The sequence below is a fragment of the Podarcis melisellensis genome (genome assembly GCF_964234715.1).
Source record: "Podarcis melisellensis genome assembly, chromosome: 18".
NCBI lineage: Eukaryota > Metazoa > Chordata > Lepidosauria > Squamata > Lacertidae > Podarcis > Podarcis melisellensis.
The window spans coordinates 10,393,471-10,418,127 of record NC_138536.1 but is presented as its reverse complement, the minus strand read 5'-3'; the positions used below and the strand labels follow the sequence as shown (position 1 = coordinate 10,418,127).

The 24,657-nt window shown below is 47.6% G+C and overlaps 2 protein-coding genes across 12 annotated transcripts in view; both read left to right on the top strand.

The window, feature by feature from the left end:
* Positions 1 to 1,320: 1,320 nt before the first annotated feature.
* On the top strand, positions 1,321 to 19,743 carry KLHL26 (kelch like family member 26). 5 transcript variants are annotated; one of them, XR_014164244.1, is made up of 4 exons: positions 4,150 to 4,276; positions 9,589 to 9,771; positions 14,957 to 17,072; positions 19,258 to 19,743. XR_014164244.1 is itself a non-coding variant. In XM_081895587.1 (3 exons), the coding sequence occupies exons 1-3, from the start codon at positions 1,411 to 1,413 to the stop codon at positions 16,536 to 16,538; spliced, it is 1,884 nt and encodes a 627-aa protein (XP_081751713.1). In that variant the 5' UTR covers positions 1,321 to 1,410; the 3' UTR covers positions 16,539 to 17,168. The 5 variants fall into 5 exon arrangements, 4 of the variants coding, with proteins under 4 accessions (XP_081751713.1, XP_081751712.1, XP_081751714.1 ...); XM_081895587.1 differs by lacking the exons at positions 4,150 to 4,276; positions 19,258 to 19,743 and adding an exon at positions 1,321 to 1,529 and having other exon boundaries at positions 14,957 to 17,168; XM_081895586.1 differs by lacking the exon at positions 19,258 to 19,743 and having other exon boundaries at positions 14,957 to 17,168.
* A 3,097-nt stretch (positions 19,744 to 22,840) lies between these two features.
* CRTC1 (CREB regulated transcription coactivator 1) overlaps positions 22,841 to 24,657 on the top strand; it is a 49,154-nt gene continuing 47,337 nt past the window's right edge. For 4 of the 7 annotated variants that reach the window (XM_081895608.1, XM_081895607.1, XM_081895605.1 and 1 more), the window contains exon 1: positions 22,842 to 23,028. In XM_081895608.1, coding sequence (XP_081751734.1) covers positions 22,900 to 23,028 — 129 coding nt within the window. In that variant the 5' untranslated portion in view covers positions 22,842 to 22,899. Of the gene's footprint in view, positions 23,029 to 24,657 lie in introns of all 7 variants that reach the window. The other 3 variants (XM_081895606.1, XM_081895604.1, XM_081895609.1) reach the window with 2 other exon arrangements.

Here is a 24,657-nt window from a genome sequence, read left to right as displayed (position 1 = left end):
ACTTAACATTTATATTTTATATATTAGAGAGCAAGTCTGCGCCCGTGTGCTTTTAAACTGATATTTATATATTATATCTCTGAGATGAGATTTTATATTTTGTATTAGAGAGAGGGACAGGCAAGTCTTCGCCTGTGTGTTTTTAAAATGATATTTTTATAAATATATCGAGAGGTCTGCGCCTGTGTGCTTTTAAACTGATATTTATATATTATATAGTGTATCTCTCTATAGAGATGAGATTTTATATTTTATATTAGAGAGAGGGACAGGCAAGTCTGCACCTGTATGTTTTTAAAATATTTATATAAATTTATCGAGAGAGGTCTGTGTCTGTGTTTTTTAACTGATATTTATATAAATATATTGAGGTCTGCGCCTGTGTGCTTTTAAACTGGTATTTACAGTATATATTATATAGGGTATCTCTCTGATGAGATTTTATATTTTATATTAAAGAGAGGGACAGGCAAGTCTTCGCCTGTGTGTTTTTTAACTGTATTTATATAAATATATCGAGAGAGATCTGTGCCTGTGTGCTTTTAAACTGATATTTACATATTATATAGTGTATCTCTGAGATGAGATTTTATATTTAGTATTAGAGAGATGGACAGGCAAGTCTGCACCTGTGTGTTTTTAAAGTGATATTTTTATAATATATCGAGAGGTCCGCACCTGTGTGCTTTTAAACTGATATTTACATATTATATAGTGTATCTCTCTAGAGATGAGATTTTATACTTTATATTAGAGAGAGGGACAGGCAAGTCTGCGCCTTTGTGCTTTTAAACTGATATTTATATAAATATATCGAGAGGTCTGTGCCTGTGTGCTTTTAAACTGATATTTATATGTTATATAGGGTATCTCTCTAGAGAGATGAGATTTTATATTAGAGGGAGGGACAGGCAAGTCTGCGCCTGTGTGTTTTTAAAGTGATATTTATATATTATAAATATCATATATATCATAATATACTGTATATGATATATATTGAAGCCTCCCTTCAATATATCATATATATCATATATTATAAATATCATATATATATATATATGTGCTTTTAAGCTGATACTTATATATTATATAGTATATCTCTCTGATGAGATTTTATGTGTGTTTTTTAACTGATATTTATATAAATATAGCGAGAGAGAGACGGGAGGAGGCCCGTGTCTGAGGCGATCTTTCCACCCTTCTCTTCTCCTGAGGTAATACGAGAAAAAGGCGGGCTGGCCTCGACTCCGCCCTTTTCTCCGCCCCTCGCCCCGCCCATCCTTCACGTCATCACGCCCCGCCTTCCCGCCTCCCGGCCTGCTCTGAGGCGCAGCGTCGGCGTCGCCTGGAAGGGGAAGCCGGGCCTGGCGAAGGCCTGAGGCGGCGTCGGCGGCGTCGGCGGCGGGCAAGATGGCGGAGTCCGGAGGGGCCGAAGCCTTCGCCTCCGCCGAGCGGCCGCCCACGCCCAGCGTCGCCGGGGGAGGCGGAGGGAGCGGCGGCGGCGGAGGAGGCGGCGGCGGCAGCAGCAGGTGAGGAAAGAGGGAGGAGGAGGGAGGAGGAAGAAGAGGAAGAGGGGCGCCCGCTCTTGATGCGGGAACTCCCTGCCCTTTACCCGTTATTCTTGCTGCTTTGCTTTCCTTGCAGCACATCATTTATTAAGATTTTTCTTTATAATATTTTATTAAGTTTTTTTTTAAAAAATAGACAAATAACCAAAAAAGAAAAAAACACATACATTACAAAATACAAACATTTAACATAGGAAAGATTAAAAAAAGCAAAAAAGAAAAAGCAAGAATCCCTCTTTTTTTTTAAATTTTCATCTTTGATTCACTTATTTTCCTGACTTCCTCACGCCTCCCTTTTTTGCATCCCTTTTAAAAATTAGTTCAGCAAATTCGTACCCAATTAATTTATCTATTTATCAATCCAATCTTATTTTTTACCTTGTTGCTAGAACCCCTTCAGTTCATTTCAATGTCATCAACATTCAAAAATTTTGCAATGTTTCAGTAAATAAATTTTAAATTTCCTCCAGTCTTCTTCCACCGACTCTTCTCCCTGGTCTCGGATTCTGCCAGTCATTTCCGCCATTTATTAAGATTTTTCTTTATATTTTTAAGCGCTGTTTTTGCTATTATAGTCATGCTTAGTGCATCGGTTAGTTGTTGCATTATGTTCATTCTACATTATTATTATCATATCACTTAGCATATCGTTGTTGCTGTTCTGTCGTTATTATTCTGCGTTATTTGTTGCTATCATCATATTTAGCATAGAATTGTAGAAGTGGGAGGGACCCTGAGGGTCATCAACCCTCTGTAACGCCCAGTGTGGGACTCGAACCCAGAACCCTGGGATTAAGAGTCCCATGCTCTGCTGAGCTGTTCCAGTCTTTGGGGTGTCATTGTTGCTCTTCTATTTTATCACAAGCATATTGTTATTTTGCAGTATTGGTGGTTGTTGGTTAGAGCCTGGTGCTGGTAATGCCAGGGTTGCAGGTTCGATCCCCGTATGGGGCAGCTGCATATTCCTGCATTACAGGGGGTTGGACTGGATGACCCTCAGGGTCCCTTCCAACGCCACGATCCTACAATTCTGCAATTTATTATATTGCTGCTATTCTGAATTTATCCTGTTACTATTTTTTAATATTTTATATCACTTTTCATTATATTATTATTATTATTATTAATAATAATAATAATAATAATTTATTTATACCCCGCCCATCTGGCTGGGCCTCCCCAGCCACTCTGGGCGGCTTCCATAGAAACCAAAAATACAGTAAAATATCACACGTTAAAAACTTCCCTGAACAGGGCTGCCTTCAGATGTCTTCTGAATGTCAGGTAGTTGTTTATCGCTTTGACATCTGCTGGAAGGGCGTTCCACAGGGCGGGTGCCACCACCGAGAAGGCCCTCTGTCTGGTTCCCTGTAGCTTTGCTTCTCGCAATGAGGGAACCGCCAGAAGGCCCTTGGCGCTGGACCTCAGCGTCCGGGCAGAACAATGGGGGTGGAGACGCTCCTTCAGGTATACTGGACCGAGGCTGTTTAGGGCTTTAAAGGTCAGCACCAACACTTTGAATTGTGCTCGGAAAGGTACTGGGAGCCAATGTAGGTCTTTATCAATGTATTTATATCATTGTCAGGCTTTATTTTATCATATGCCTTGCATAATTAGTTTATATTGATTATATCTTTGTTAGTTTTATTTTATTGTGTTCCTATCACTGTTATTTTACGTTTATTATCCTTATCATTGTATCATTCTTACTGCTTTATTCCTATCATTATTACGTTATATTATTTATTATTTTATCACAATATATTTTTGTTGTGTTGTGTTGTTGTTACTTACCGTGTCTAATTTGTGGCTGGGGCAACCCAGTCAGATGGGGCAGGATGTAAATAAATTATTACTATTATTAATATTATTATTAGTACTACTACTACTTTTTTATTTTATTTTAGTAAGTTACATTTATTGTCATTTTGACCATCGTGGTTGTATCAACCACAGAATAGTAGTAGTAGTAGTAGGTGTTGTAATAATAATAATACAGTGGTACCTCTGGATGCGAACAGGATCCGTTCCGGAGCCCTGTTCGCATCCTGAAGCGAACATAAGATGAGTCTGTGCGTGCGCGGGCTGCGTTTTGCCGCTTCCACGTATACGTGTGACGTCATTTTGACCGTCTGTGCATGTGCGAGCGGCGAAACCTGGAAGTAACGCACTCTATTACTTCTGGGTCGCTGCAGAGCGCAATCCAAAAATATTTAAGCTGAAGCGTATTAATCCTAAGGTATGACTGTAATAATAAGAATAAGAATAGGAATACAGTATAAAAACTCCCACTTTCAAAAACACGGTCCATCAAACAGCATAGAGTCATATAACTGTAGAGTTGGAAGGGATCCCTAGGGTCATCTAGTCCAACCCCCTGCCATGCAGGAATCATTTGTCCAGTGTGCGACTCGAACCCACAACCCTGAGATTCAAAGTCTCATGCTCTACCAACTGAGCTACACCCCCCCCCGACAATTTAGCTGACAGGTATTACAAGTAAGTTTGTTCTAGGTAAGCTCAATGGTAGGTCACTTCGTTGAATGGCTATGTGGATTTTGCTAACAAATGAGCAAGCTTTCCGGTTTCACAGAGTACTTCTTCAGGCTGGATGTTGAAGGTGGAGATAGTTGTCCTCGACCACGTTGCAAAAGCACCAATCTCCTGCTTGAGAGACAGAACACAGGAAATGGCCTTTTATATCCCAGGTCAGATAATGAGTGGATCTGGCTTGGGGTATTGCCTGGTCTGTGTTGACTGACAGCTGGACTGTTGACATCAGGCAGACACCTTCCCTGTATTCTTTTTGGCACCTGCTTAAAACATTTTATTCTAGGCTAGCCTATCTAGACAAGTAGATGATGACTTAGAGAGAGAGAATGCACTAGCATTTGTTTTAATCATTGCTTAAATATTTTTAATACCTGCTTTTTTAAAAAAATTGACAGTTTAATGTTTTCTTTTTTTCATTTTTTTAAAAAAAGATATTTATTAAAGTTTCAAGAAAGATTACAAAAAAGTTGCAAAATAAGAAAAAAAGAGAAAAAATTACAAAATACAGAAAAGCGAAAAACAATTAAAATCAAATCAATCTTTTCGTATCTTATCTTTTGTTTACTTGTTTCCCTGACCTCCTCACACCTCCCTTTTTTGTATTCCAGTTCAGTTAGTTAAATCAGCAAATCCTTTCCTCCTCTACCTTGATGTATTATATCTTTACATTCTCACTTGATAACAATCCATTTTTGCATACTCCTTTATAACATTGCTGCTAGAACCACTTAACTTCATGCCAACATCATTCTAACATTCATTAATTTTGCAGTGTTTATGTAGATAGTCTTTAAATTTCTTCCAATCTTCTTCCACCAACTCTTCTCCCTGGTCTTGGATTCTGCCGGTCATTTCCGCCAATTCCATATAGTCCATAACTTTCATCTGCCATTCTTCCAGGGTGGGTGTTTAATGTTTTCTTTTATATTGTTGTGAACTGCTTAGAGCTTCTTAGTTTTTTAAAACAAATGATCAAGTGGTATATAAATTTTGTTTAGTAATAATAACAACAACAACAATAATTTTTATTGCACCCTGCCCATCTGGCTGGGTTGTCCAGCCACACTTCCAGCATATATAAAAACATAATAAAACATTACACATTATAAGACTTCCTACTACAGGGATGCCTTCAGGTGTCTTCTAGGAGTCTGGTAGTTATTTATCTCCTTGACATCTGCTGGGAGGGTGTTCCACAGGATGGGTGCCACTACTGAGAAGGCCCTCTGCCTGGTTCCCTGTAGCCTCACTCCTCACAGTGAAGGAACCACCAAAAGGCCATCAGTGTCTGGTGTGGAGACGCTCCTTCAGGTATACAGGGCCGAGGCCATTTAGGGCTTTAAAGGTCAGCACAACACTGAGTTGTGCTCTGAAAAGTACTGGGAGGCAGTATAGATCCTTTACTATATAGCACAGTATAGATCCTGTGCTATATGGTCCCGGCAGCCGCTCCCAGGCACCAGTCTGGCTGCTGCATTCTGGATTAGTTGTCGTTTCTGAGTCACCTTCAAAGGTAGCCCCGCGGAGAGTGCATTGCAGTAGTCCAAGTGGGAGGATAGCTAGGGCACGTACCAGAGTAGATGGGTCTCATTCTGACCTGTGGAGCCAGGTATTTGCTCCTGAGCAAGAGTGAAAACTTGCAGCCTCCTAACTCAGGTCAGTTGTGCTTTAGCTCTTAAGAGATCCTAAGTGTCCTGCATTCTTGATTTGTCAATTTAAAACATATTGGTGGACATAAAAAAACCACACACCTGCCAAAGGGGAGACTCTGCGGGACTTAAGTTTTAGCCCACCACTGGCCTATAGGGCTTCTAAGATCCTTTCCAGATTTAAGAATCTCCTCAACTCCGTGCACTTGCTCAAGAGAGGTGGTGTGCTCTTGTTTTGTACGGTGGTGAAAGATCTGAATTGTTTCAGTAACCATGGATACCGCTAATTTATCTGAAGGAGGCTGACTGTATTATATGTATATGTGCTTTTAAAAAAAATTCTAATTGCCATTTTAGAAGCGGAAAATGTGCCTTCTGTGTAAGCATGTAACTTGAGGCACTAAGTGAGCAGCGTTTAGTAGAATAGCATTAGGTTTTAAGTATGCTTAATGCTTCCCTCCTTTATTTTCCGGTTTGTGTGCCTGGGATAAAGTTTACGACGACTTCTTCGTCTTCTGCTGCTGCTGCCATACAAATCCAGAATGATGCATCTTGTGCTCATCAAAGCATTTGATGAAAAAAAGTTAAGGGTCGTGGGGTAGGATTAGGATTGTTTTCCACATACACATGAAATGTGCATTAAGCCAAGCCACAGTTCATTCTACCGAGCAGCTGGGAGAGCTCAGTCCGTAGAGCTTGTGACTCTTAATCTCGGGGTCATGGGTTCAAGCACCACCTCAGGCAAAAGATTCCTGAGTTGCAGGGGGTTGGACTAGATGACCCTAGTGGTCCCTTCCAACTCTATGATTCCATAAACAATTTCCCTTAGTCTTCTAACTTCTTCTGCACATCTCCAATCAAAAGGAGTCGGAAAGAATAGCTTATTCACAAACGGCATCGTAGCTTTGTTGTATCTTAATGGGATCATTTCAGTGCTGATCTGTCTTATGAGTTTGTTCATTGAATTTACAGATAGGTAGCCGTGTTGGTCTGCCATAGTCAAAACAAAAAAAATTCCTTCCAGTAGCACCTTAAAGACCAACTAAGTTAGTTCTTGGTATGAGCTTTCGTGTATCTGAAGAAGTGTGCATGCACACGAAAGCTCATACCAAGAACTAACTTAGTTGGTCTTTAAGGTGCTACTGGAAGTAATTTTTTTTGTTGAATTTGTTCCGTTTAGGATTTTCTGTGCCTCCTTTCAGCCACAAAGGCCCCATGGGGAGAAACCCAAAACAGCAAGCAGTGCACAGTACAGTAAAATCAATAGGATACTATTAATAACTGGGAGGGGGAAATGGACACATCACTACTGTAATACCATCCAACAGCAGCAGGGAGGAAAGACTTGTTTCTTAATATATATATATATTTATTAAACAATTTTAACAGAACAACTTATCAATCAAGAGTGAATTGAAATGGGGTGGGCCATTTCTCTATAGGGGATGAAAGTTAAGATATAGTGATAAGGGGGATCTGGTCCTTTCTTTTTCTGTTTCTTCTTACTTTAATTTCTTTCTTCTCTTTACTGTATTTCCTGTAGATTGGTTTGTTTCTTTTACTGTGTTTTTGAAAACTTAATTTAAAAGCCCCCCCTCCCCCCAATTAACAGGGCATCAAATTTCATTCTGGGCGCTAGGAAGGGACATGGGTTGGCAGACAGTGTGTGTGAGAGAACTGTGTGTCCTGCTTATTTTTTTACTGCCCCCCCCGTCAGTTACCTCAAGGAAATGTGGCCCTCCCCAGAAAAAAAGAGTTCCCCTTCACTGAATTAAAACAATCCAGAAAATATGTTTACCATGTGCCTAAATCACTGCTTCTCAAAGTTACTCTTCTCAAGCTGTTTTGGAACTACAACTTCCATCATCCCTAGCTAGCAGGGATGATGGGAATTGTAGTTTTTAAAAAACAGCTGGAGACCCAAGTTTGGGAAACCCTGGGCACTAAATTCTCCAGAAAAGAGGAGTCCAAATGGACCTTCTAGGAGAGGTGGTTCTGGTAAGGATTACAAAACAGCTAGCCGATGCAAGCGGTTGTGGATGTCCCAGCATATTCAGAAGTGAAGCGGGAGAGATTTGGGGACCCTGCTTCCAAGCCCTAGTCCTGTGAGCTAGCCAGGGGCACCTCACCTGGACACTGTCACAATGGCCACTTCAGCCCAGCTCAGGGGGCAGGGGGAATCCATCTGCCTCAGCTGGCAGCTGCAGTTTGCTTTCATGCTTCTCATGGCACCCAATGTTGGTGGTCCCAGACTGATCAGGTAGGTGCCAGTCTGAGAAGTTGTGGCTGAATTGTGAAAAGACCCCTGCTTGCTCTTTGGCCAAAGCAGGCTAGGGAACCAAGCTTTATTTAGGAATCTATTGGGATATCTACCCTATACCAGGTGAGACCATTGGTCCCTCCAGCCCAAGATCATCTACACTGACTGGCAGTGGCAGTTCTAATAATAATAGTAGTAGTAGTAATAATAGTAATAATAATTTATTTATACCCCGCCCATCTGGCTGGGTTTCCTCAGCCACTCTGGGCGGCTCCCAACCGAATATTAAAAACACAGTACAGCATTACACGGGATGCGGGTGGTGCTGTGGGTTAAACCATAGAGCCTAGGGCTTGCCAATCAGAAGGTCAGCGGTTTGAATCCCCACGACGGGGTGAGCTCCTGTTGCTCGATCCCTGCTCCTGCCCACCTAGCGGTGCGAAAGCACGTCAAGTGCAAGTAGATAAATAGGTACCACTCTGGTGGGAAGGTAAATGGCATTTCCGTGCGCTACTCTGGTTCGCCAGAAGTGGCTTAGTCATGCTGGCCACATGACCCAGAAGATGTATGCCGGCTCCCTCGGCCAATAAAGCGAGATGAGCGCCGCAACTCCGGAGTCGGCCACGACTGGACCTAATGGTCAGGGGTCCCTTTACCTTTACCTTACAGCGTTAAACATTAAAAACGTCCCTAAACAGGGCTGCCTTCAGATGTCTTTTAAAAGTAAGATAGCTACTTATTGCCTTAACATTTGATGGGAGGGTGTTTCACAGGGCAGGCGCCACTACTTCTCCAGGGTTTCAGGCAGAAGTTTTTGCCAGCTGTGTCTGGAGACCATAGCAATTGAACCAGCGACCGTCTGAGTGCAAGGCAGATGTTCAGAATAGACCACCCTGTTCTGCCTTGGTCAGACCACACCTGGAGTCCTGGGCGCCACAATTTAGGAAGGATGTCAACAAGCTGGAAGTTGTGCAGAGGAGATGATCAAGGGTCTGGAAATCAAGCCTTGTAAGGAATGGTTGAAGGGGCCGGGTATGTTTAGCATGGAAAAGGGGAGATAGGATAGCCATCTTCAACTACCTCAAGGGCTGTCAGATGGAAGATGGAGGAAGCTTTTTTTCTTCTGCTCCGGAAGGTAGGACCTGAACCCATGGCTTCAAGTTACAAGAAAGGAGATTTCGAGTAAGCATCAGGAAAAACTTCCTGACAGTGAGAGTTGTTTGACAGTGGAATGGTCTCCCTGGGTTGCTTGTGGACTTGCTTGGAGGTTTTTAAGTAGAGGTTGGCTGGCCATCTGTCCTGGATGCTTGAGCTGACATTCCTGCATTGCAGGGGGTTGGACTGGATGACCTTTGGGGCTCTTTTCCAACTCTACAATTCCAGGAGGGCATCAGATCTTGTGGGAGAGGGGATGCTGGAATGGATGGGCCCCCTTTGGCCTGATACAGGCCTGCTGCCGAGCTCTGCTCACGATTGTGTCAGGTATACAGGCCAGCAGTTTGAAAGCCTCTCTCTTTGTTTCCTCTTTCCACCCATATCACCCCCCTCGTCCTCACAGCATGGCAGACAAGAGCAGCACTTTGAAATGCACTTTCTCCGCCCCGGGCCACAGCGCGACACTCCTGCACGGCTTGGCCTCCCTCCGGGCTCAGGCCCAGCTGCTCGATGTCATCCTCACCATCAACAACGAGGTGTTCCAGGTCCACAAAGTTGTCCTGGCTGCCTGCAGTGACTACTTCAGGTGAGAGACCCGGAGTACCCCCTCACCTCTGCTCCAGCTTTAGGAGTTCAGATAGTAAAGGTAAAGGGACCCCTGACCATTAGGTCCAGTCATGGACGACTCTGGGGTTGCGGCGCACGTCTTGCTTTTTTGGCCAAGGGAGTCGGCGTACAGCTTCCGGGTCATGTGGCCAGCAGGACTAAACCGCTCCTGGTGAACCAGAGCAGCGCATGGAAATGCCGTTTACCTTCCCGCCGGAGCAGTACCTATTTATCTGCTTGCACTTTGAGGTGCTTTTGAACTGCTAGGTTGGCAGGAGCAGGGGCCAAGCAATGGGAGCTCACCCCGTTGCCAGGATTCGAACTGCCGACCTTCTGATCAGCAAGTCCTAGGCTCAGTGGTTTAACCCACAGCACCACCCGTGTCCCTGGAGCTCAGATATGGTACCTTAAACCAAGCTTACGCTTGCCACAACAGAATGTCTCTTTCTTTTTATAACAATTTTATTGAAAGCATTTTTAAAAACATAATAAACAATAACACTGAAACTCGTTTATAAGAAAATACAGAACACTATTGTACAGAAAAGAGAAAGAGGAAAAAAGAGTAGACTGGAAGAATAACTGAAAAGACCCTTTATCACATTTATATTGTGCATATCATTTACCCACACATTGAAAGGCAGGCTCCCCCAGCTCTCACCTGGGTGCCTACCTCTTCTCCCAGTCTCCAACCCTGACAGAGATCCTTTTAAAAAAAACACAAAACAATTTTATTGAAAGTTTTAAAACATATAAAACAATAAAATTCAAACTTGCATGTTAGAAAATACAAAACACAATTGTATGGAAAGGAGAAAGAAAAGAAAAAAAGAATAGAGAGAAAATAACTAAAAAGACCCTTTATCACATATTGCAGCATGTTGGGGGGTTGGACTAGATGGCCCTCCGGGTCCCTACCAGCGCTACAATTCTATGATCTCAACTACATTGCTTGACTGTAGCTTGTTCTTGGAACAGTTCATTTGTCCCAATATGCAAGAAGGAGAAACACACACAATGGAAATGGAGATGGCATGAACTGTGGACTAAAGCAGAGGTTTTTAAACTGTGGTCTGTGAGTTCCATTTTGTGGCCTGTGAAAAGGCTACAGCACAGTCAAATATCTCTGTACTCAGCCCTGCGCTTAACTTTCCGTGATGTGATGGAGGACTAAGGTGCCCAGAAAAGGGGTCCATGAATCGTGCAGCAGCAGAAGCACAGGACGTGTGTCTGTTGCTGCTCATGAATCAGCTGTCTTGATGGAGAGGTCAGTTGCCGGAAATCTCCACATCGGCGCAGTTGGACCTGTGACTGGCTCCTGGGGAATTTCAAAAACTGTTCTTTCACCAGAGGAGGCAGACTGTCTTCTCTGGAAACAGTGCAGGAAACCATCCCTGTTGGTGTTAGGTGAAGGGGGGGGAGGGAGGGAGACCATCTCTTCTTAGTAAAGGTAAAGGGACCCCTGACCATTAGGTCCAGTCGTGGCCGACTCTGGGGTTGCGGCGCTCATCTCGCTTTATTGGCCGAGGGAGCTGGCGTACAGCTTCCGGGTCATGTGGCCAGCATGACTAAGCCGCTTCTGGCGAACCAGAGCAGCGCATGGAAACGCCGTTTACCTTCCTGCTGGAGTGGTACCTATTTATCTACTTGCACTTTGACATGCTTTCGAACTGCTAGGTTGGCAGGAGCAGGGACCGAGCAACGGGAGCTCAGCCCGTCATGGGGATTCGAACCGCTGACCTTCTGATCGGCAAGTCCTAGGCTCTGTGGTTTAACTCACAGCGCCACCCGCGTCCCACCTCTCTTCTTAGAATGGCCCCTAAATCTGTGGTACACAGGGCATCTGTTTTGCATGCAGAAGGTCCCAGGTTCAGCCTGCAGGCAGGGCTGTGAGAGGCTCCTGCTTGCAACAGCGGAGAGCCTCTGCCAATCAGTGTGAACGCTACTGAGCTAGATGGGCCAATAATCTGACTCCATGTCGGAGGCAGCTTCCAGTGTCCTTGTGAAGGCAGCTGGAGCCCATGTGGAGCTGCTGTGTGGCCAGGGATTGCCAGGGATGATGGGAGTTGTAGTTCTACAACATCTGCAAGAAAAACCTACATGCAGGACTCGAGTTCAAAAACACTCCCCTCACCCCAATCGCCAGCAACTGGTATTCTGAAACATTACTGTCTCTTGACTGTGGAGACACAGCATAGCCATCCTGGCTAGTAGCCATTGAAATTAGGCCCTGTGATTTCAGCAGGTTTACTCTATAAGTAAAACTGAATTGAACACCACCCTGTTTTTCCAACCCCCTTTTAAGAACTGAATTGGCACCGACAAAGATGGCAGGCAAAATAAAGTGCTCCACGGAACACATCTTCACAAAGGTGTGGCGATGGACGTGAGTTTAGATGGCTTTTAAAAAGGGGGCTTAGAGATTTTTGTGGAGGAGCAAAGAGGCACCTGTGGCTCATTAGCTGTGATGTTTAGGAGCGTTACCAGGAACGTTTTGGCCCAGCCTCTGCGGAGGGCTTCTGGCATTGTGTAAACTTCCTGGAGGCACCTGATTGCTGCAGTGGCAGGCTGTGGGTTCCATAGGGTTGTGCGGCTACCGCAGTGGGAACTGTAGTTCAGAGGGCACCAGGCTGGGGAAGGCTGAATCAGACGGGCCTCTGCTCTGATCTAGCAGGGCGCCATCAGAGCATATCACACCGGTCCTAAAGGATCAACACTGGCTTCCAGCGGTGTTGGTGCTGACCTTCAAAGCCCTGAAGAAGCGTCTGCACCCCCATTGCCCAGCCTGGAGACTGATGTCCATTTCAGAGGGCCTTTTAGTTGCTCCCTTACTGAGAGAAGTGAAGTTACAAAGAACCAGGCAGAGGGCCTTCTCGTTGGTGGCACCCTCCCCGTGGAACGCCCTCTCATCAGATTGTCAAGGAAATAAAGAACTATCTTGACTTTTAGAAGCCACCTGAAGGGAAGTTTTTAATGTTTGCTGTTTTATTGTGTTTTCAGTATTTTGCTGGGAGCATCCCAGAGTGGTGGGCCACACTGTGGCTTGCTTTTCATTCCCCCTTCAGACTTGATATCTGGGGGGCTTGGGAAAACTCCCACCACCATTGGGGCAGAGGATCTAGGCTCAAAGCCTTGGCCACGTCCCTGCTGGGGTGTGTGTGTTTTGTTCTGAGCATATAGAAGTGGCAGGTAAGAGCCCCAATACCCATCTCCCACACTGGCCACTCCATACTTGGCACTCACCACCCTTTCTCCGCCTTCTTGCAGCTGCTGGTGTTAAACCCTCCTTGCTTTTTTTGCTACCTTCTGAGATTTGTGTGTGGGTTATTATTATTATTATTATTAACTTTATTGGCGTTAGTTTCCCTAGTAACATCAAACCCCAGAGGTTTATTGCTCTTCCTAACAGGCGAGTGATTATCAGAGGCAGATGCTAATGGCTCTTGTACGACTGAATTTGTGCACTTCTGGTGCTGGGCCATAACTGCATCAAGAGCTTCTTTGATAACTTGGGTATGTAGAGGATCTAGAAGCATGTTCCTCCCTTTCTGTCCCCCTGCCTTGCCCCAATTTAGGTTCAGATCAAGGGGGCGAGGGAGAGGCGGCTCTGAAAAGCTTTTCGCCTCTTGTTTCTTTAATCTGGATTTCAGGGCTACGAAGTGTCGTCTTCTAACAACACCAGGATTATTTGACTGTGCCTCTCCGGACTTTTAGCTTGCCATTGTTGATAAAAAGCCTTCCTCCCGCTCCACAACAGCTTAAGATATGCCAGCATCATAATGCATAAAGCTTCCATTTGTTGCCCCTGATGAACAATAACCATTTATTGGCTTAGCCGGTCACTGAGCTGTGGGGAGGGAACTCAGTGCTTTGATTTTCCAGAGTAAAATTGACCTACATCTGGGCTGAGCTTAGACAAAAGAGCTGCAAATTCTCTTCTTCCCACAGACCCGTGTTGTTAGTCAACTCCCTTTTCATTTACCTGTCTGCCAAGCCCTTTCTTATCTGGTTAGCATCTCAAGAGGATGCTTGGACAGTTCGCCTAAATATGCCAACAATTTCAGGGTTCCAGAAAAGCTGAACGCTGGTCAGAATAGAAAGTGGTGAAAAGCCATCAGAGAAGGGTCAGGGCAGATTTCTCTAGGGTGGAAGTTTCCTTAGCCATGGGGCAGCTGCAAAGATTCTTAAATTTTATTTTTTGTTATTGTTTATTAAATTTATTGGCCACTTTCTTTACCAAGGTAACTTAAAACACATAAACGTACAGCACAAAAGAAAACACAAAAGGTAGGGGTGAACCATCCCAAAGAGGCTACGTATAATTAAAAGTCAAAGGAAGGCCTGGTAGAAATGGAATACTTTTGCCTGGCTCCTAAATAATATGCAACAATTGGAAAATGTTTGCAGAATACTTAAAAACCCAGTGTAAAGATGTTAAAATGCAAATAGGATTTGAGCAGGAATAGCAGTGAGGGTGAACTTTTTGTTTTTCTTGTGAGATAGGGTGAACATATAGAGTATAATATGCCACATAAATTCAAATTTTGAGGGAACCAGGGAGGGTGGGAGGGGAAGTCATAGCTGGAATGATTGATTGGTAAATTTAAAATGTTACTGAATTGCTTATTTGTTAAATACTACTACTACTACTATGGGATGTGGGTGGTGCTGTGGGTTAAACCACAGAGCCTAGGACTTGCCGATCAGAAGGTCGGCAGTTCGAATCCCCGCGATGGGATGGGGTGAGCTCCCATTGCTTGGTCCCTTCTCATGCCCACCTAGCAGTTCGAAAGCACGTCAAAGTGCAAGTAGATAAATAGGTCCCGCTCCAGCGGGAAGGTAAACGGCGTTTCCGTGTGCTGCTCTGGTTCGCCAGAAGCTGCTCAGTCATGCTGGCCACATGACCCGGAAGCTGTACACCGGCTCCCTCGGCCAATAAGGCGAGACGAGCGTCACAACCCCAGAGTCGACCGCGACTGGACCAATAGTCAGGGGTCCCTTTACCCTTTACTACTACTACTACTAGAGTTGGCCGATGGGTTAAAAGGATAACTTTAACTTGGTGGAAACGGGAGTCACTCAGCAGCCTTTGGGGAAGCTGCCTGTGTTGACAAGCTAGGATGGTGAATCTGAACACACTCTCTCTTGGGCTCTTTGACATCTAGGGCCATGTTCACTGGCGGAATGCGGGAATCCAACCAGGACGTGATTGAGCTGAAAGGCGTCTCTGCGAAGGGCTTGAAGCACATCATCGAGTTTGCCTACAGCGCCGAAGTGACGCTGGACCTGGACTGCATCCAGGACGTCCTCGGGGCAGCCGTCTTCCTGCAAATGGTGCCAGTGGTGGAGCTGTGCGAGGAGTTCCTCAAGTCTGCCATGAGCGTTGAGACCTGCCTCAACATCGGGCAGATGGCCACCACCTTCAGCCTTGCTTCCTTGAAGGAGTCGGTGGATGCCTTCACCTTCCGCCACTTCCTCCAGATTTCTGAGGAGGAGGACTTCCTCCACCTTCCCCTCGAGCGCCTTGTCTTCTTCCTCCAGAGCAACAAGCTCAAGAGCTGTAGCGAGATCGACCTCTTCCGGGCCGCCATCCGCTGGCTGCAGTACGACCCAGCGCGCCGCGGCAACGCCAGCCAGGTCCTCTGCCACATCCGCTTCCCGCTTATGAAGTCCTCCGAGCTGGTGGACCACGTCCAGACCTTGGACATCATGGTGGAAGACGTCTTGTGCCGGCAGTACCTCCTGGAGGCTTTCAACTACCAGATCCTGCCCTTCCGGCAGCACGAGATGCAGTCTCCCCGCACCGCCATCCGCTCGGATGTGCTCTCCCTCATCACCTTTGGCGGCACGCCCTACACGGACAACGACCGCACCGTGAGCAGCAAGGTCTACTACCTGCTGGACGGCAGCGCCCGGCAGTTTAAGGAGCTGACGGAGATGGAGGTGGGCAGCAGCCACACCTGCGTGGCGCTGCTGGACAACTTTGTCTACGTGGTTGGCGGGCAGCACCTGCAGTACCGCAGCGGCGAGGGGGCGGTCGACGCCTGCTACCGCTACGACCCGCACCTGAACCAGTGGCTGCGCATCCAGGCCATGCAGGAGAGCCGGATCCAGTTCCAGCTGAACGTCCTGCACGGCATGGTCTACGCCACAGGGGGCAGGAACCGCTCCGGCAGCTTGGCCTCAGTGGAGAGGTACTGCCCGCGGACCAACGAGTGGAGCTACGTGTGCTCGCTCAAGCGCAGGACGTGGGGGCACGCCGGGGCTGCGGTGGGGGGCAGGCTGTACATATCGGGCGGCTACGGGATCTCGGTCGAGGACAAGAAGGCCCTGCACTGCTACGACCCCGCCATGGACCAGTGGGAGTTCAAGGCCCCCATGAACGAGCCACGAGTCCTGCACGCGATGGTCAGCGCCAACAGCAGGATCTACTCGCTCGGGGGCCGCATGGACCACGTTGACCGCTGCTTTGACGTCCTGGCGGTGGAGTACTACGTCCCCGAAGCCAACCAGTGGACGACGGTCAGCCCCATGCGGGCAGGGCAGTCCGAGGCGGGCTGTTGCCTGCTGGAGAAGAAGATCTACATTGTTGGGGGGTACAACTGGCACCTGAACAACGTGACCAGCATCATACAGGTGTACAACACGGAGACAGATGAGTGGGAGAGGGACTTGCACTTCCCAGAGTCTTTCGCTGGCATTGCCTGTGTGCCGGTCATCCTGCCACAGACCACAGCTCGGAGGTGACCACCCTGAGACTTCAGCCCAGTCTCCTGAGGCATCGCATGCCATCAAAGATGTACATTCTGGCCTGCCCCGTTTTGGAAAATAAAATGTTTTGTGTCCACGGCAGGCGAGCAAGGTCTTCCACCTTACCCTCTTGTCCTCCATAACTTTTCGACAACTTGTGTTCCGTCCCTGCTGGGTTGGAGGAGGTTCTAAGGAAGACTGAGCTAGGATTGTGGTGGGGTTTGTGCGAGAAGGGATGGGTGGTGCTCCCCATTAACTCCTCCCCCCCATCTTGCAGGTATTTTTTTATTTTAAAAAGAAGCTCCTTTCTCCTCCCCTCCACCCCCCCAAAATTATGAACTGCGGAGTTTTTACTGCACCCCAGAGCACTGGTGCATGTGAGTTCCTTTGGTCTGGACAGTTTAAAAGAAAAGAGAAAAAAAACTAAGGACATCCTGAACTTCCGAAAAAGCAATAAAGGAGGATGAGGCAGCTGGCTGGGGTGGAGGAACTCACAGAGGAGATGAGAAATGTGTGATCTCATCCTAGCAGGTGTGCCTGTTCACTCCCCCCCCCCCGCCCCCGAAAAGCACATTTTAAACACAAGTACATTGCACACTAGTTTGGGTAGTCTTCTTTCTCTCTCTCTCTCAAAAACCAGAGTTCCCAAACCGCGTTTTGTGGAGCAGCGGCAGCCCACAAGCTTCGTCCCAGTGGTCCGCTGCGTGTCCCTGAAAGAACGGCAATAGAAGCTGCCGCTCTGTCGCCTTAAGTGGCCTGAGAGGAGTGGAGAGGATTGGCAGCAAAATGGAACAGGAAGCTAGGATTGGGATATTCGAAACAACATGTAAGGAATAAAGCAATTCAAATGCAATTAGCAATTGTGCAGCGCCTAGCACAGCACGGTAACGGGCAGAAAAAGAAATTGAGCTTAAGGTTGGTGCTGCCACCCTGCTTCCCCATGTTGTTCTCGCAGGACAGCAATGCTCCCCCAGATTTTCCAGTTTTAAGTTGCTTGGGGCTGCCTTTCCCAAGTCAGCTGCAGCACACCTTAACTCTGTTGCTGCGGGAGTAACTCTGGTCTGGGCCAGAGATGGGCCAAGGAGGTGCTTTCTGGGTTGGACTGATTCCGAATAAGTGTTGTAGATTATAATTTTTATTATTACTTATTAAATTTGTATGCTGCCTTCTGTTCGAAGATCTCCGGGCAGTTCACTATGTAAAATCACAATACAAAAAACACAAAACACATAATAAAAATGACAACAACAATCTAATAATCCCCCCTCCCACAACACATTTAAAAGGGGAGGGCATTGTCAATCAGCCAAAGGCCTGGTTTAATAGGAACATTTTGTATAATGAACTTGCCAAGTGAGCCTCCCTGGGGAGCGTTCCACAAATAGGGAGCCACTGTAGACAAGACCCCGTTCTGCCAGGTCTCACATCACCACACACTGCCCCTGGGCAACTGCCAGCCCCTCACAAAGTCCACCCCACACTCTAGGGCTGACCTCCTCTTTAATTTTTAACCTGGCCTTGAACCTGCCATTTTTTATTTCCCACAATGCCTATAGTGCACTGCTGCCCTGCGGTATCATGGGAACATTTGCGCCTGGTGGCATGCTTGCTGCTCAAAAGACGGGAAACGTTTTTGCGCTTTGCATGTAGGTTGTAGAAACACAGAATTGTAGAGTTGGACGGGGTCCAACCCCCTGCGATACAGAAGTCTTCACTAAAGCATCCTTGGCAGATGGTTCCTGGTTCAATCCCAGTGGCAACTCCAGGTAGGGCTGTGGAAAACTCCCTGCCTCAAACCGTGGACAGCTTTTGCTGCCGGTCAGAGTAGACAACACCAACCTAAATGGACCAAGCGTCCTACTCTTTATTTTTTATTTTATTTTATTTATTACGGCCATAGGCCCATACAGGTAAAAACAACACATAAGTAACAGCTTGTGCACGTGGGGAAAAAAACAGCCGCTAAAACACCACTATAACAATAAAATACTATAAGATAGAATGACTCTGTATTCAGTGGTGCCTCGCAAGACGAAATTAATCCATTCCGTGAGGCTCTTCGTATAGCGGTTTTTTCGTCTTGCGAAGCAAGCCCATTGACAGCTTAGCGGATTAGCGCTATTAGCGGTTTAGCGGCTTTTAGCGATCAGCTGTTAAGCGGCTTATCAGCGGATCAGCTGATAAGCGGCTTAGCGGCTTAGCAAAAGGGGGGGAAAGGGGAAAAAACCCGAAGGAACTCGCAAGACTTTTTCGTCTTGCGAAGCAAGCCCATAGGGAAATTCGTTTTGCAAAGCGTCTCCAAAACGGAAACCTTTCGTTTAGCGGGTTTTCCGTCTTGCGAGGCGTTCGTCTTGCGGGGCACCACTGTACTTAATTCCCTATGTTTCTAGAGGGGTGCTGCATAGTGGAGCTGGCCAGAGGTTGCCATGCCTTATCCCTGAAGCCAGCCATGATTATATTTCATGGAGTGGAGTTAGCACAGCTCCTCCTCTGTAGTTGCTCCCTGAGCTATAGTAGCCCCTGTGCTGTAGTGTTGCTGCTGGCTGCAACTGAGACTCTCTTAATGCATTTTAACCGCACAGGCCTGAGCCATGGCTTATAGGATGGAACAAGCTACAAACCCACAAAACAAAGCAAGCTGTTTGGAACGGGCAAGAATGTATCCCTGGCCGCTCATGCCTTTTGCTAGTCAGCTTTTTCGCTTCTATCCTAACAGATCGTGGACTCTTGGAGAATTTCCCACCCTTCACTGCCAAGATGCGAAATTAAAGCAGGCTTTTCTAAGCATGTTTCGATGCGTTGACGTTCCAAATTATTTTGATGCGCTTAAAAATGTTCGAGCGGCAAGCTTTCCTCCTCTTCCCTCTCACAGGAAAGTAAAGTAAGGGGGAGGGGAGAGGCAGAGATTTACTTATCTGAAATGCAGCATTTTTTCCAGAGGATGTGTTCTGCATGTGTCGGTGGTCCAGAACTTTGAAGTGGGATGAGATTTCTAACCAAAAGACTTGTTTCTTGTATGGTTCCCCCTTTAACTTGAGAGTTTTAAAACGCACAATTTTTTTCCCACTCCAATGAGATTTATTATTACTGTTCATTTCATTTCCATACCGGTTTATATTTCAAAGAAATAATCTCAAAATGGTTTGCAACACATTAAAACATCAAATGAAACAATCCAGAATAAAACCACTTCAAGCTTCAAGGGAAATCTTCTGTATCCTTCTGTAAGTGACATTTTATTTATTTACCTACTTAATTTATAGAGCTTCCCCCTGGCAGAAGGGCTCTAGGAAGGCAGGGTGGCCTAGGGGTTAGAGTGTCAGACCTGGGAGACCAGAGTTCAAATCCCCACTCAGTCATGAAGCTCACTGGGCGACCCTGGAGTCAGTCCCAGCCTCTTAGCCCACCTCACAGGGTCGTTGTAGGGATTAACTGGGGGGCAGGTGGGAGTTAAGTGCAAAAAAAAAAATCAGCTCTTCTGTTGACCTGCTTAAGAAAGCTGGAGGGGCCAGTCAGAGGGAGATGTCAGTTGCCAGTCTTCCACTCAGAGATCTCGACATGGTTGCGATGGGTAAAAGTCACCCCACTTCAAAGTTCTGGGGAATATCAAACACTGGACCCAACCAGCACAGGCTGGAGCTGACGGTAGTAAAAAATTCAACCTGTGGACACCAGTTTGTGGAAGCCTGCGCAAAAGAGAGGTAAGTTACTGCAGGGAAATTGCAGCACATAACAGTGTGTCAAAAGGAACACAAATTGCAGGTGTAAGGTACTTCTCACGTAGCTTTGTGACTGCCTCAATCCTGCTTTCCTGGGTCTCTCTCCCTGGATTTGGGGAATGGGACGGGAGGATAAGATCTAAGTCAGTTTAAGTTGGCCAGGAGGGGTGTGCTTGTTCCCTCTCACACAGCGTGCCTGCGCCCATGGAGAATGGCCTCATTTGTGGGTCTACAACCACTTCGCCTCCTTTCGAACTGCAACCTCCATGCTGCAAGAACTCGCTGGTCTTTATTTACAATAAAAACGAGTTTTGATACTGCTCTGTGAAAAGTACCTGGAGTGTTTTCTGCCAGAGTTTCGTTCTTGGTGGTTGTGGTGTCCAGCAGCGCTCTCCTTAAGTTCTCAGTGCAGAAGGGATACAAAACTGTGTGCTTTTGTCAGATTTGTGGCACTGAAAAAACCTGTCTTGCCGCCTCCGTGCCATTTGGGCCGAGGGCTGACTCCGAGTGAAAAACAAAACTGCATATGGTCCCGTTCCCCCCCATTGTGGAGACTGGCCAAAACATGACAAAACACAAAGAGATGGAAGGTTTCTAGAAATAAAAACATGGGGTTGTCTCCAAAATTAGTCATGCTCAGAGTTTACACATTTAAAAGAGAATTGGCATGGCTAACTGAAGCCCATGGATCTGACCCACTTAAATTAATGCTCCATTAACATGGGACTAGAGTCCATCTTAGCATTGCATATAGCCTACCGTCTCTACTCTGGAGTCGGATGCAAGGTGTGCTTTGCATCGATGAAGGCAACGGCTTCAAATACGCAGAAAAGTTGACATGCAGAACTCTCCGCCACTTCATAGGACTAACTTAGGTCCATTCATTTCAATGGGTCTGTGAGCAGAAATGAGTTGGTTTCAATCAATATATTTATATCTATATATTGTTATAGGGAAGCGGGTGGTGCTGTGGGTTAAACCACAGAGCCTAGGACTTGCCGATCAGAAGGTCAGCGGTTCGAATCCCCACGATGGGGTGAGCTCCCGTTGCTCAGTCCCAGCTGCTGCCAACCTAGCGGTTTGAAAGCACCTCAAAGTGAAAGTAGATAAATAGGTACCGCTCCGGCGGGAAGGTAAACGGCGTTTCTGTGCGCTGCTCTGGTTCGCCAGAAGTGGCTTAGTCCTGCTGGCCACATGACCCAGAAGCTGTACGCCTGCTCCCTCGGACAGTAAAGCGAGATGAGCACCGCAATCCCAGAGTTGGACACGACTGGACCTAATGGTCAGCGGTCCCTTTACCTTTATATATTGTTATACTGAAGCTGAGGCTCCAAGACTTTGGCCACCTCATGAGAAGAGAAGACTCCCTGGAAAAGACCCTGATGTTGGGAAAGACAGAGGGCGCAAGGAGGAGGGGACGACAGAGGACGAGGTAGATGGACAGTGTTCTAGAAGCGACCAAAATGAATTTGACCAAACTGCAGGAGGCAGTGGAAGACAGGAGTGCCTGGCGTCCTCTGGTCCGTGGGGTCACGAAGAGACATGACATAGACTAAACAACAACATATATTGTTAAATAAAATGATAAAATGTTCAGAGGCAGCCTGTCACTGAACATCAGAATAAGCAGCCTCCCCTCTGCTGTGGCTTTTCATTTTAGTGCCATCATTTTTGGGGTAGACTGCTCCTGGCTGTGGAGGCTCCATTATTTCTCCTAATTTAGTATGGCTATCTCTTGCCAGATATGGAGCAAGAAGAGCAGGTTGCGTGTGTTGGAGGCTTAAACTAATCAAGAAATTGAGAGAGGGGGAGGTTTAATTATTTGGGGGGGGGGAGCCGGCCTACCAAGCAAGGAGGGCCAGAGAAAGAAGATAAAGCACTGCGCATGCGCTACGAAGCCTGCTTGAGATAGGGGGGGGGAACACCTTTCTGCGCCTGCGGCGAAAAGCAACGGAGGGATGTGAATGATAAGAGATGAGAAAGCGCGGCGCATGCGCCTTGTCGCCTCCTTTCATTTCCCCCTCCGCTGCCGAGTCTGCGCGCTGCGGCTCCACTCGTCTCTCGCCAGCCAATCCCCTCCTCGTTCCCCACCTATTCTGCCCATTTCCAAGTTTGCGCGTGCGCAAAAGCAATCTCTCCCTCTCGCTACCCACCTTTTGGTTCGCGCATGCGCGCCGCGCCTCCTCCAGTCCTCCCGCAAGCCTCCCCTCCCATCCCCTCTCCCTCTCTTTCTGTTTTGCGCGTGCGCGTTGCTGCATCCCGAGTTCTTTTCTCTCTCTCTCCGTCCAGCCCACTTCTCGCTCGCGCGTGCGCGCTGCGTCCGAGCCGCCGATCCGCAAGCCGTCCTCCTTCTCCCTCCCCCCTCCTTTCTATTCTGCCCGTGCCTACGCCTGCGCAGTCGCGCGCCTGTGGGCGGAGCGTGCGCAGTCGGCCGCGCCGCCTCTCCTGCCAGCCCTCTCTGCCTTTTCCGCGCCTGCGCAGTCGCCCCGATTTTGCTTGTTTGGTTGGCGGCGCGGCGGCCGGGTGGGGGAGGAGGGAGAGAGGGAGCGAGGGCGCGCGCGCGGGTGCGCAGGCGCACTGGCGCCCGGAGCGGGAGGGGGCGGCGGCGGCGGCGGCGGGAGGGATGCGGACGGGGGAAGATGGCGGCCTCGTCGAACAACCCGCGGAAATTCAGCGAGAAGATCGCGCTGCACAACCAGAAGCAGGCCGAGGAGACGGCGGCCTTCGAGGAGGTCATGAAGGACCTCAGCCTCACGCGCGCCCACCGGGTGAGCCCCCTCAGGGAAGCAGCCCCTCACGGCCGCCTCAGGGGTCGCCAGGGGGGAGGACGCGGGATGGAGGCGGTGGGAAGGCCGGCAGCCCCTCAGGGAAGGAAGCCCGCGCTCGCCTCAGGTCCGTGAGGGGGAAATTAAGCGCGGCGGCGAGGGGGGGGGGATGGGGGGGGGACGAGGAGGAGAAAGGAAAGAGGGAGGGATGGGATGGAGGCGCCTGGCTGACTGACTGAAGGGAGGGAAGCTTCAGCATCACTTCACACATTTGCGTGCGAGGGGAATATTATGCGTGTGTGTATTTGGGGGGGGTCTTTGAGGGGTGAGGAAGAGGAGGGAGGGAGGAGGAAGACACCCCCCCCCAAGGAGGGAAGCTCAGCATCACCCCATCTGCGTGTGTGAGGGAAAACGTATACATACATAGACACGCATACACAGGCATGCTGCCCATCTGGGTGTCTTTGAGGGGTGAAAAAGAGGAGAGAGGTGTTGGGGGGAGGAAGGCCGAGGGAGGGGGGTGAGAAAGGGGGTGGGGGGTTGCATGCGCATGGCTAGCATACCCCCCTTCTTAGGAAGCCCAGAATACTCTCTCCTCAAGGCATAGCTGTCTTTTTAAAAATTCTTTATTCTGAATAGGATTCCTCGCAAGAAAAGGGAAAAGTTGACAGCTATACCTCAAGGGTGTGTGTGAGAGATGAAATGATTGGTGTGGGGCAAGGAAAGGGATAGAGGAAAGAGAGAAGAGGAGGGAAGAGGGAGGGATGGGGGATGTTGGCTGGCAGGCATCCCAGCTGACATCTCCTTAGGAAGGGGAGCCCAGAATGGCCCCTTCCTCTGCCTCTGGTGTGAAGGAGGGGGGGGAATGGTAGTAGTGGGGTTTGGGGGGCTGAGGAGGAAGATGGAGGAAATGGTGATGCCCTAACTGGTTGACACTCCCTTAGGGAGGGAAGCCCAGAATACCCTCAAAGTGGCACCTCTTCCTTGTTCCCCCCTTTCAGAAAGGAGAGTTGAAGGACTGCCTTTTGAATTATATCCTATTGGGGGGTTGGGGGTTGCTGAGAGGTCGACACAGGATCCCTATTTTCTCTGTCTCTCCCCCCTTCCTAAAAATGTAGTTTACATTTGAGGCAAATGGGGGTGCTTTGAATTTAGGGAACTGGTTACTTACCCCATTTTTCAGGATTTTAAAAGGCCACACACAAACACACCCCATTTATGGGTGTGAGGGGAAGGGTTATTGGCGGATGTGAAGGGAAATTAGCTATTTGGGGAAACGGGGTTAAGGGGGCAACAGAAAGAGAATTAAGTGGCCTCAGTTTTATGACAGAGGAAAATGGGGCTGTTCTGAGGGTGGGATAAATTGGGAGGAGTGACACCCTATTTTCTTTCTCCCCTCAGAAAAGATGTTAAAGCCTGTTTGGTGGTTTGAGGTTACAGTATTGACGTGTGTGTGTGTGTGTGTGTGTGTGTGAGAGAGAGAGAGAGAGAGAGAATGAATGAATTTAGGGTGTGATATCCCCCTTCCCATCCTTCAGTAAGGGACTAAAGGACTGCTGCCCCAATTTATGGGTGTGATTAGAAGGGGGGAAGGTTGTAGCTAAATGTAGCGGGACAGCAAACAGAAGCCCT

Coding starts and splice junctions, on each gene's coding strand:
- KLHL26 (XM_081895587.1), top strand. CDS start 1,411: ATGGCGGAGTCCGGAGGGGCCGAAGCCTTCGCCTCCGCCGAGCGGCCG. Junction 1,530..9,588: donor GGCGGCGGCGGCAGCAGCAG/GTGAGGAAAGAG, acceptor TCGTCCTCACAG/CATGGCAGACAAGAGCAGCA. Junction 9,772..14,956: donor GCCTGCAGTGACTACTTCAG/GTGAGAGACCCG, acceptor TTTGACATCTAG/GGCCATGTTCACTGGCGGAA.